This window comes from Macaca fascicularis, chromosome 4 (assembly GCF_037993035.2).
Source record: "Macaca fascicularis isolate 582-1 chromosome 4, T2T-MFA8v1.1".
Lineage (NCBI taxonomy): Eukaryota > Metazoa > Chordata > Mammalia > Primates > Cercopithecidae > Macaca > Macaca fascicularis.
Genome location: NC_088378.1, coordinates 168136942 through 168149337, shown reverse-complemented (window position 1 = coordinate 168149337; position 12396 = coordinate 168136942). Strand labels below are relative to the sequence as shown.

General features: G+C 44.7%; 1 protein-coding gene across 5 annotated transcripts in view; it reads left to right on the top strand.

The window, feature by feature from the left end:
• CDYL (chromodomain Y like) overlaps positions 1-12396 on the top strand; it is a 177710-nt gene that overhangs the window by 113360 nt on the left and 51954 nt on the right. For all 5 annotated transcript variants that reach the window (XM_015449933.3, XM_015449932.3, XM_045390466.2 and 2 more), the window contains one exon: positions 1406-2072. In XM_015449933.3, coding sequence (XP_015305419.2) covers positions 1406-2072 — 667 coding nt within the window. The remainder of the gene's footprint in view (positions 1-1405; positions 2073-12396) is intronic.

The following is a 12396-nucleotide window of genomic DNA, read 5'->3' as shown; positions in this document are numbered from 1 at the left end:
GAAAGCTTTCCCTGCTCTGATGTGGCCTGCGTGGCCTCGCACTTGCTGACCTGACATTAATTACTGAATGTGGAGATCTGTCAGACGTGAAATCGGCCCTGTGATGAGCTAAGATCTTTCTGTTCCTAATCCTTTTTGCTCGGGAGCAGTAATATATCTTTAGTTTTAGGGCTGTTCAGTAGTTAACGGCTTCAATTTTCTGTATCTTAGGTAGATAAACAGGAGAGTTTTTTGTTTCTTTGAGAGTAGATGAAATGATGGGGATTGGAGTATTCTCCCGTTCTCTACGATCATCTGCACTTCTACTCATTAGGCTCAAGTATTTGGGGATGTTAGAGAACCAGGCATGCCATTGTGTAGTCCGACCTACCTCTAACTGCCAGAAATGTACTGATATTCTTAATAATTGATAGGCTCAGACCTTGCATTCTTAATTAAAGAGCCACTCCGTGACTGTAGGCCTCTGCCCACAAGATACAGAGTCACATACTGCCCCCAGGATGCAGGCTGATGCTTTTATATTAACTGCAGATGTAACAGCAGATTCTAGGTGTTTCTCCTGGAAATGTAACAACAGATTCTAGGCGTTTCTCCAGTAACGTATGGAGGCACTATGTCAGATAATTCCTGTTCATGTGAATTGTGGAAGATCTCGCTTCCATTTGCACTTCGGATGTCATGGTAGTAGAATTTGTCACAGTCATAAAACATGCTTACAAGGCAGGGTTGTGTGAATTGACAAATTTGATCCAGAATGTATTGGTCATCCATTTCAACGATTAACAGCACCTCCATTGAAAGATGTTAGTGTAAAATTAATTAAAACCAAGATTTGAAAATAATAATCCGATCACTCTAGACTGTTTTGTTACAATCAAGTGTGATGTTCTCTGTTGACCTTTTTAGTTTTAATTGAGTGCTTCTGAATGATACAGATCATATGTTTCTTTGATGGCAGTGTCACACCGCAGAAGGTTCTCAGCCCCTGGTAGCTCGTTGCCGTCACCACTCCAGGCTGTTGCTTGGGTGTCTGCTGCTGGTACCCTGGGATTACCAGGCACAGCTGCAGATGCCTCGAGCTGCTCCAGCCATGAGTATGGAAACCAACTCGCTGGTCAGGCTTCAACACAGAAATAACAGAGAGCCCCTTCTAGTCACAAGAACCATAAGTCACCTAATGCATATCCACACGTTCTCAGCATAAAAATGTTGTGTCTTGTTTGACTGACTTTCAGGGAAATTGCTTACACCCCAAATGGCCTATTACTGTTTTATTGGGGTTGGGGAAGAGATCATTTTTATAATCTTTTGTGGTTTTTGCTATTTTTGATGTTTCCTAATTAAACTTGGACTTTTACCCCAAATTTTGATTTTTTAAAAACTATTTTTTTCCTTTTATAAACAGGTTGAAAGGATTGTTGACAAAAGGAAAAATAAAAAAGGGAAGACGGAGTATTTGGTTCGGTGGAAAGGCTATGACAGCGAGGATGACACTTGGGAGCCGGAGCAGCACCTCGTGAACTGTGAGGAATACATCCACGACTTCAACAGACGCCACACGGAGAAGCAGAAGGAGAGCACGTTGACCAGAACAAACAGGACCTCTCCCAACAATGCTAGGAAACAAATCTCCAGATCCACCAACAGCAACTTTTCTAAGACCTCTCCTAAGGCACTCGTGATTGGGAAAGACCACGAATCCAAAAACAGCCAGCTGTTTGCTGCCAGCCAGAAGTTCAGGAAGAACACAGCTGCATCTCTCTCCAGCCGGAAGAACATGGACCTAGCGAAGTCAGGTATCAAGATCCTCGTGCCTAAGAGCCCCATTAAGAGCAGGACCGCAGTGGACGGCTTTCAGAGCGAGAGCCCCGAGAAACTGGACCCCATCGAGCAGGGTCAGGAGGACACAGTGGCACCCGAAGTGGCAGCAGAAAAGCCTGTCGGAGCTTTATTGGGCCCCGGTGCCGAGAGGGCCAGGATGGGGAGCAGGCCCAGGATACATCCACTAGTGCCTCAGGTGCCCGGGCCTGTGACTGCAGCCATGGCCACAGGCTTAGCTGTTAACGGGAAAGGTGAGTGTCTAGGGAGCTGCCTCCGGCTCCGTGGTGATCCCAGAGGGCGTGGGTCCTTCTCTAGAGATCAGGCCTCGAGCTATGGAGCGTCCGGGGATTCTCGCAGCATCTGCTGGAGACTTGCAGAGATTTTGCCAGCTTCTCCTTTCTTCGCTTGAAGCCTTTGGTATTTCTCTTAATTCGGCACTAGTTGTCTCTGTGTAATTCGCCATCCACAGACTGTGCTACCACACTGACTTGCTTTAAACAGTATCTCCCTCTAACTAGGTTATTAGGGGAGTAAGTTTTTACAGCACGTTTCTGAAGCTGTATACCTGTCTTCACCTCTTAAGTGCTGAGTCTTGTCTCGTGTTAGCGTTTTCTTCTAAGTGTGGCCAGCGTTGATATAGAAGTGCTGGTTCTTATTTTGCTCATCCGTTTGAATACCCAGGAATGCCTTTCAGTGGGGGCACTGCTAACCCATTAGGACCTTTGGGAGCCGGGCTCGTTTCTCTGTTTTGATCGGCAGTGCAGGTGCCATTGCTCCCCCTGTCAGAGCCCAGTCTGCCTGGCACCGGTGGTGTCCTCTGTTTTACTCTCACACCCAGCCCTGCTCCTGAGTTCTGCAGCTGCCTTGGTTGTGCCGTGACCTGTCCATCTCCCAGGACAGCACAACTGGGAGTTCACACAGGTGGCTTCCTTCTCCTCACTTGCCATGCTGTGCTGGCCACAGTTTTCTCTTACAAGTCCTCATGACTTCTCACCTGCTGGAGCTTTCTAATAGGGCTTCCTGCTTCCTGACAGCTCCCATCCCTTTTCAGTCATTCTTGGACGAGAGTGGTGTCCACTGGTACCTCCACCCCATTGCCTTCAGTAGCAGGTGTGCCCTGTGTGTCTGCGACCCGGCCCTCCCCTGCCCTCTGGCTCCCTCTCTCTGTCAGCACCAGGGCCGCACGTTGTCCCGTCTTCTCCATCTGCTCAGGGGCCCCCCACCACCTGGCCCTCTCCTCTCTCTCCTTTCTGAGTTGTAGTCTTAAAATTGCCTCTTTAGCCGGGCGCGGATTGCTTACGCCTGTAGTGTCAACACTTTGGGAGGCCGAGGAGGGCAGATCGCTTGAGGTCAGGAGTTCGAGACACCAGCCTGGCCAACATGGTGAAAACCTGTCTCTACTAAAAATACAAAAATTAGCCAGGTGTGGTGGCGTGCACCTGTAATCCCAGCTACTCAGGAGGGTGAGGCACGAGAATTGCTTGAACCCAGAAAGCAGAGGTTGCAGTAAGCTGAGATGGTGCCTTTGCACTCTAGCCAGGGTGACAGAGTGATTCTCCGTCTACCCCCCTAAAAAAAAAAATTGTCCCTTTACCTGTGTTTGTCTCCCCCAGCCCAAGCTCAGTAGAATAATAGCAAACAAAATACAATGGTGTTGGTTTGTTTGGGGAGCTGCTTTCCTCTAGAGACGTGGTCACTAAGACATTCTAACCATCCTGCTGTGGTGCATTCAGCAGACTTTCTCCTTGGTCCAGGCCCTTGTGTAGCAAAGAAGTGGAATATGAACTGAAATCTGGGGTTTCCCTTTGACAGGAAGGTGCCATCTTGCCAGTGTTTTTCAGATACACACTTGACCCAAACGGTGCCTTTTCAAGCTCCGTTGGAGCTTGTGAACTTGTTTGCAGGTTTGACTTCCTATGTTGCTGACCTCATGGGGACAGTTTTCTCTTACTTAGTTGTGTGTGAGGAATCAGTGAAGTTCAGAGGTAGAAGGGACTCACTTAATAGCACGCTCTGTTTTGAAGTTAGGGAAGTTGAGTCCAGAGAGAAGGTGATGCTCATGGAGAGAACCGAAGCCCGAAGGGGAACTAGAGCGTGTACCTTCGTGCCTCACTGACATTCTTCCCAGCATTGCTTGTTGCCTCCTGGACAGATAAGCACCTCCGTCTTCATTAATAACTTAGGGGCCAGGCACGGTCCTGGACTGTAGTGCTGCCAAAAAGGATTGACGATGTATAGCCCGTGGGCTTGGCCCTGCCCCGCTCCTGGTTTTGTATGGCCTGAAGGCTCAGAATGGATTTTACATTTCCTAATGTTTGAAAAAAAAATCAAGAGGAATATTTACTAACGTGAAAATATAAGAAATTAAGATTTCTGTGTTCATACATAAAGTTTTATTGGAACACAGCTAACCATCCATTACTATGAATGAATGGAGCTATGCATTCATTTACTTCCACCACCAATCCTGGCTAATTTTTGTATTTTTAGTCGAGACGGGTTTCACCATGTTGGCCAGACTGGTCTCAAACTCCTGGCCTCAAGTGATCCACCTGCCTTGGCCTCTCAAAATGCTGGATTACAGGCATGAGCCACTGCATCTGACCTACTTGGCTATACCTGATCTCAGCTCTTAGGAGGCTGTAGATCTGTGGGCCACCTATTTTGTCCACAAAAGTTGTGTGTGTGTGTGTGTGTGTGTGTGTGTGTGTGTATATAGAGAGAGAGAGTTTGTGTGTGTGTGTACATTTTTTGTTGTGGGAACCCTTGATTTTCAAAACTTTGCGCCAACAGGGTTAAGAGCCGTAGTCGTTACGTCCTGTTTTGGGTGGTCACCACCTCCAGTGCGGTCTTGCTGGTTCCCCCTCGTGTGTGAGTTCTTTCCAAATGAACTGCAGCCCTCGCCAGATCCACATTCCACTTTCACCACATGTGAAACAATTGGCAGCAAAAACCTTCATTCCTTTATATTTCTTATATAAGGAAGGTAATAGCTTCCATTTAAATGAGGATTTAGTGACTTCCTTTCTAAAAAGCATCCACACGTGTGGCATTGGTTAAACCAAAAGGGACGTGTAAGCGTAGAATCTTAAATTATTTTACCTTGTTCTGTAGAGTTGGGAGGTTGGAGTGGGAATGACAGTATTTTTCCAAGGCCCTCACCATCATTTTTCTCCGAGGCTATGATCTCTACCCCTCTCTCACTTCTGCCTGGGCGCTGGTCAGATCAGCCCTGAGCCCTGTATACTACTGAGAATATAGTCTCTAGTTAGAGGAAAATAGAAGCCGTTAGGGACCATTTTTAGGACAGTGGTGAATGACATCCCCTGTGGCCTTGATCTGAATCAGGCTTGCAGATTAACGAGGAGGAGGTCTTTCTGGAGGGAAAGCAACTGCAAAGCTGGTGGAACCCCTGACAGCGGACCTCCTGCGGATTCGGGAGGGTCGGTGCTGTCGCTGCCCTGGTCCCTGTGCAGGGAAGAGCTTTGTTATACTCTCTGCTAGAACGTAAGCTCCAAGAAAGCATTTTGTTTTTCCAGACTAAATCAAACTGTGCCCAGAATGGCACCTGCCGTGTAGTCGGTGCTCTGCAAGTACTTGTGGATGGGATGATTCCAGTAGAATGGGTGCGCGTGGAAGACAAGGGTTGTAAGGAGTCATTTGTGGCCTGGATCTCTGGCTCAGAGAGGAGGGAAGGAGAGCAGGAGGGGAGAAATGCCAGAAACACAGACATTTCAGAAAGCGCTCGTTCGCCCTCCGGCACATGCTTCCTGAATGAGAAGCCACGCTGAAGCTCTGTTAGGCTGTTGGTCCACACTCAGACGCTTTTTAAGCAGTTGTTTGCTTTTACTTTCCAGATTAATTTTAGAGCTACGTAAGGAAACGGATTTGTTTTTCTAGAACTAATTGAAGTAGATACTGGTGGAGTCATTGGGAACGAACCATCCCCTATGCAAAACACTGGTCATGTGTGCCGAGGGGATATTTTTGCCACCAAAAACCACAGATACTTGAATATCTGTGAACCCAAAGAAGGAGTGTTTCTGGAGTATTTTCACACACACTCACTTACTTTTATAGAACAACCACATATGTGTTTGCTTTTTAATTATCTTAAGTATGACACAAAGGTTTAAATGATGAATATATTATTTCACTCAGAAATGTGAGAAATTCTAAAATTTAGGTGGTACAGCTTGCTGTCCTCTTTCTGTCTATCCATGTTAATGGTGATTTCTTGCTCCTTTAATTCCCTAATGAATTAATCCTACAAAAGAAGTAATTGCTTTTAAAAACTGGATTATCATGACTTTGCTCTTTCATGAATTCAAACATGTAATTCATCATCATTCCCTAAGTATGAAATTTCAGAAAATGCTAGTAGCAAACTTAAATAGGTATAAACCTTATCAGTGTTGTGACATAGGGTTGGCTTTTGGACTTCATATTGAAGCCGACAGACCTAGTAGGAAAATGACTGAGGAAATATTAATACCTTAGCACACGTTGCATTTCATGAACATTTCAACCAAATAAGCTCCTGAGAGAAAGTGTTCAGGAAAACCTGGCTGCTTCTGAGGAGCTGGAGTGTGGTTTCCTCTCAGTAAGAACGTGAATAGATGATCCGTCTCCCTTTCCTCTGTGGTTATCAGGGAAGTGTAAGAGGCACAGCTGCCCTCTAGAAAGAGACCCCAGGGCTTTATAGGGCCTTTTTGATTTAATCTTAGACATTAGAACTTAACCCCAGGGAAGGTTAAGAAATCAGGAGACCGGGCCAGGTGTAGTGGCTCACACCTATAATCCCAGCACTTTGGGAAGCTGAAGCTGGAGGATAGCTTGAGGCAAGGAGTTCGAGACCAACCTGGGCAGCATAGTAAGACCCCATCTTTATAAAAATGAAAAATATTTTCGTAGGTTTTAAAAATGTGTTTTAAAAAAAAATTATCCAGGCATTGTGACTACATGCTGCCTGTAGTCCCAACTGCTTAAGAGGCTGAGGTGGGAGGATTGCTTGAGCCCAGTAACTCAAGGCTCCAGTGAGCTGTGGTGGCACCACTGCACTCCAGCCCGTTCCACAGAGCAAGACCCTGTTTCAAAAAAAAAAAAAAAAACCAAAAAGTTAGCAGACCAGTGCCCAAAGGTAGCAGCTATTCCCTGGAGCCACAGCAGAAAACCTCCACTTGAAAAGAGAAGACATTTGAAGTCAAGTTACAGCAAATTAGAAGTGTGTTTGAGGGGTTGATCAAGAAAGATTGCAGTTTGAAACCCGACAGATGATTGATATGTCCTATATAGTGGGTCCATGCTAGAGGCTTCCACATGTGTTATCTTGCTTATTCTTTTCTTTTTTTTTTTTTTTTTTTTTTGAGACGGAGTCTCTCTCTGTCGCCCAGGCTGGAGTGCAGTGGCCGGATCTCAGCTCACTGCAAGCTCCGCCTCCCGGGTTCACGCCATTCTCCTGCCTCAGCCTCCCGAGCAGCTGGGACTACAGGCGCCCGCCACCTCGCCCGGCTAGTTTTTTGTATTTTTTAGTAGAGATGGGGTTTCACCGTGTTTGCCAGGATGGTCTCGATCTCCTGACCTCGTGATCCGCCCATCTCAGCCTCCCAAAGTGCTGGGATTACAGGCTTGAGCCACCGCGCCCGGCCTTGCTTATTCTTTTCAAGAGCAAACCCACTTACACAGGGAAAGGGTCCAGAGCTAAAAATCAAATGAGAGAAGAGTAGTCCTTTGAGACAAGCAGATGCACAGCCTCCCTCCTTTCTGAGCATTTAATAGGCATCCTCAGGCAGAATGATGTGATGCCCAGCAGCAGGTGGGTTCCTCAGTTCCTCAGAGTGAGCACAGGGGTCCTCAAACCTGCATGTGCTTAAGAATTCTAGTGCAGAGTTTCAGGCACAGAGCCCCTAGAGATGATGCTCTTGTCCAGCTGGAGCCAGTCTGCTTACTCCCAGGAATCTTTAAAAACATGCGCACCATAATGATTTTATTTTAAAACTTTATAAATGTGCATTATTTTCCAATCATTGATGTTGAACCAAGGCCCTTTCCAAGGGAGTGCTTGCATTTGCCGCTTGTTGGAAGAGCCAAGGCCTTTTGAGTTATGGATTCATTGCTTGGAGTCCTCTCTTGTGACAAGCATGCTCATAATGTACCACTTACTGTCACCAGTTTGGATTTCTTCAAAGCAGAGCAAAACGCAGGTGTTCTTATAAATCTGAGTACAGTCCTAGCCTTTTTGATTTTTCTCATTTTCTCACACCTAGTTTTGACAGTAGTTTTTAGTCTAGAGCCTTTCCAAATCATTCAATGTAGTTTTCCTTGAAGCATCAGCTCCCCTTTTGTAATCACCTCCTGTTTTATGTAAAATATGAATTAAATATAACAAGTTCAGCCAGCCAAAAAAGTCTAGGAGGAAGGAGAGTGTTCCCTCTATCCTCTTAGGTTTGTGGCTGGGGCCTGTGAATTATAGTGGCAAAAGACATACTAACAGGAGAAAAGGGCATATACATTTAATTGGTGTTTTAAATTTTCTGTGCCCAACGGGTCTCCACACAAAAGAGGAAACCCCAAAGAAGTGGTTAGGCTTGAGAGCTTATATACCATTTTAACAAAGGATGATAAATTGTGGAGAAGTTCCTAGACAAAAGAAAGTGGGGTTTCTAGGCGTCTTGCAGGTGGTAAAATGTAGGGAGGTAGATATACAGGGAAACTAATGGAAGACAAAGGCTGTTTTAGTAAGGTCTGCTGATGCAGTCTTGGCCCAGTTTCATCTCTCTGGTAATGAGTTGTTTTCCTTTTCCTGGTACAGGAAAGTGGGAATACCTTTAGAGATAGGAATTTAAGCCCTTTTAGGCAGAAATGGGGAGGGCAGAGAGTTCATTCTGCATCTGTTGCTTCTCAGTTGCCTTTAGCTCAAAATAATCCTATTCAAAAGTGGCATATTTGGAATTGCATGTTCTGATTCCCATCAGAAGTTTAGGGAATGAACCCTGCCAGCTCTTTAACAGTCACGTCCTGAGGGAAAGAGTCAAGTGTGAGCTGTGTGGAGTCCAGTGACCCCCTCACTCTGGATAGGGAACCAGGGTTTCTCAGGGAGTGTTTTCCTTCTCACTCTGAGAATCCCTGCTGCAGACTTCGAGAGTTTTTTTCCCTGCAAATGAAGTTTATTGATGTCACAGCTCCAGAAATGTTCACACACATCCTGTTCTAAAAAGAATATATAAATGACATACATTTTTGCACAAGTAATTTAGTAGTACTTTGAGCAAAATATAAGAGTTCACTATTACCTGTCCCCTCTGAGTACTGGATTCCCCAGAGAACATCAGTAGTTTGATGTGTGTCATTTCTATCTTGTTCTATGAATTTATACTCTTTTATATGAGATCATACTACATAATTTGTTCTTAGCATTTGCTCTTTTTATTTAACATCATGTCTTGGGGAACTTTCTATTTTAAGATTCAAATTCTTTTTATGTTTTAAACTTTATATAAACAGGATTTCAAACTTAGAAGTTGCAAGACCAGTACAAGAAATACCCATATAGTATCCCTTACCCAGATTCACCACTTGTTTACATTTTGCCTCATTTACTTTCCTCCTTTTTTCTCCCCCATATAAGTATATATTTATACACGCATATACATATGCATATATATTTTTTTCCTATTTGAGGGTACATTTTATACTATTTGAGTTAGTTGGCAAATTGCTGTTGTAAATGATAAAACACAAGGGCTGTAATTGATTTAAGATTTTAATAGATGTTGCCAAATTGCTCTCTAAAAAAGCTGAAACGATTGTGAGTACATATTTGCCCATTCTTAACCAGCATTTTAATCTCCTTTTCAGCGTCTGGCAGATGAGAAAATGCTATCACATTGTTTTAATTTTAAAAAAGGAAAACTGTTTTTGCAGGTTAATTGACTGTTCGCATTCATTTTTCTGTTAATTCCATATACATACATATATATCTTGCCTGTTTTTCTTTTGGGTGGTTTAACTTCCAAAATGTGACCATTTCATGAATGTACCTGTCCTTGCCCAGGTACTACATTGATCTTCTCTGCATGTTTGAGCTGTGGTGTTCATGCTTCTAAAGGGAGTGCCTAAAAAGAGGTCCACGATTCACGGTCCTCCCTACCCCACTCATGGGGTGAGATAGGACCATCTAGACCCTGCCTTAAGGGAATAGAAAACCTCTAAATGATTTGCATTAATTTTATGGTTCCTCTTCAGTTTGAATATACCTAAGTGTATTTGATTACTTTGGACTTACATGATGTACAATTTAAAAGAAATTGAGATTTCTTAGGTCAGATGACGTAAAAGGAATATTTCTAACTACAGTTCTTGCTCCTTTCGAACTTTAACTGATACAAGGACAAAGGGGGGAAAATCACATTTTCAGATTAAATTTGCTCTTGTTGCTGCATGTGCTACTAGGAATTGAGCCCTGTTACAAATCCCCCTTGTCTCCTGTATTCCCGTTAGCATTGTTTTTGCTGCAGCCAGGTACTGGCCTTCTGGAATATTCCTCCAATGGCATGCTGTACCTTAAGGTTGAGAGCAGTTATATATACAAAGGGTACAGGCCTTCTAGCCTCTTCCGAGCCTGCTATTCTGGTGCCTTTGTTCTGTCTTAAGTTCCTCCAACATTCATCTTCCTCTTTCAGAGAATCCTTGTTTTACAGAAGAGGCCGCTTGTGAAAGAGTGATTTGATCAAAGTCACTAGCAGAATTGGCAGGAAAGTAGACTCCACGTTAGAACCTACTCCTGACTTCCATTTAGTTCTTTGTACTGTGTCACACTGATGACAAGTGAGTTTTTTATAAGTGTAATTGATTTTATTAAGTACACAATATTACTCAAGACTTTGGCTTCTGTCTCAAGTGAGTGAAACTGAACCACAGTGGCTTAAACATACAAGCAAATGAAATGCCATCTGTTGGCTCGTGGAACCAAAATCCAGGCACAGCTGGATCTGTGGCCTGAAGTTACCATCATCCTCGTACCCCCATTCCACCCCCAGCCTCCACTTGCTCAGTCAGGCCAGTCCTTCCCGCATGGAAGCAAGGTGCCCCCGCAGCTCTGGGTTGCCGCCCTGACCTCTCAGCTGACCAGACAGAAAAGGGGCTTCTCTTCCTCCTAAGTGTCAAGGGGTGAGGTCAACTTCATCTAAACTCTGTAACCTAGAAGAAAGGGAGTGAGAGGATACCCCAAGGGAAAGCCAGGGCTAATAACAATAGAAATGGCATTAGGGGCCGGGCACAGTGGCTCACACCTGTAATCCCAGCACTTTGGGAGCCCAAAGTGAACAGATCATCTGAAGTTAGGAGTTCGAGACCAACCTAACCAACATGGAAAAACCCTGTCTCTACTAAAAAAAAAAAAAACACACACACGCACAATTAGCCAGGTGTGGTGGCGCGTGCCTATAAACCCAGCTACTCGGGAGGCTGAGGCAGGAGAATCGCTTGAACTTGAGAGGCAGAGGTTGCGGTGAGCCAAGATCACGCCATTGCACTCCAGTCTAGGCAGAAAGAGTGAAACTCCGTCTCAAAAAAAAAAGGCAGTATGTACTGAGCAGGCCTGGGCAATCATACTTGGAATTAATGTCATGTTCCAGCATTTGGGTGGTCCTCTGAAACGATACACAGTCATCCTCCCAATACAGCTGTGCCCAAGATGCTGCTCGCCAGGAGACTGAGCTGTGCCCAGTTCTGCACTTTGTCTTTTTGAATAGGTGTTCTTCCTCCTTTTCTAGTCCTATTTTTGGGGGGCTAGGCACTGCATTTATCTCCTTTCTAATTTGATAACACACCTTTTTCACGTCAGTCACATTAATCACACAGACGGACTATTTATGAGGATCCCCTTGAAGGCAGGTGCCAGGGAGTCCAGTTCTCAGAGGCCGTTTGCCTCGGGTGGAGAAGGCTTAACTGAAGTGGCTTGTGTACTTAGATTGGATGGATGGGAGCCAATTCCCTAGAAGACTCTGAAAAACTAAAATCGGATTTTTAAAAATATCCAGGGCAAGATCCAGAGTAGATGGACAAATTCACTTAAACTTTAAACGGCAACATGGAAAATGTTGCGCAGGTATTTTAATGGTGTTAAGAATGTCCTACATTGCCTAGTCCAGTTGTTTACACACATTAGGGGCTTAATTAACATTTGCACGTGCATGAGTGAGTTGTTGGAGGAATTTTTATCACTTCTGCTTCCATTATCAGTGTTTGTCTTTTAAAAAGAAGAGTAAAAAGAAGTGGTTTGTCAGGGTAGTCGGGACAGATTACCAAGGCACCAAGAGGCACCCCTACACTCCTGCTGCCCTAAGCACTTCGGGGACCTCCTCCAAATTGGAAGAGTCAGCACACCTGTGCCCCTGCGCCGTGTCCCTGCTGTATATGCACATGTCCTTTTAAGTGAGGTTAATACATTCCTCTTCACAGCTGCATCCCAGTGCTCAAGGGAACTTCTTGACAGTGAGAACCAAGACATTTCGTCCTAGTTTTTCTACTACCTGCCACATGGTAGGCGGCCACTAAACTGTGGAGTGGATGAAA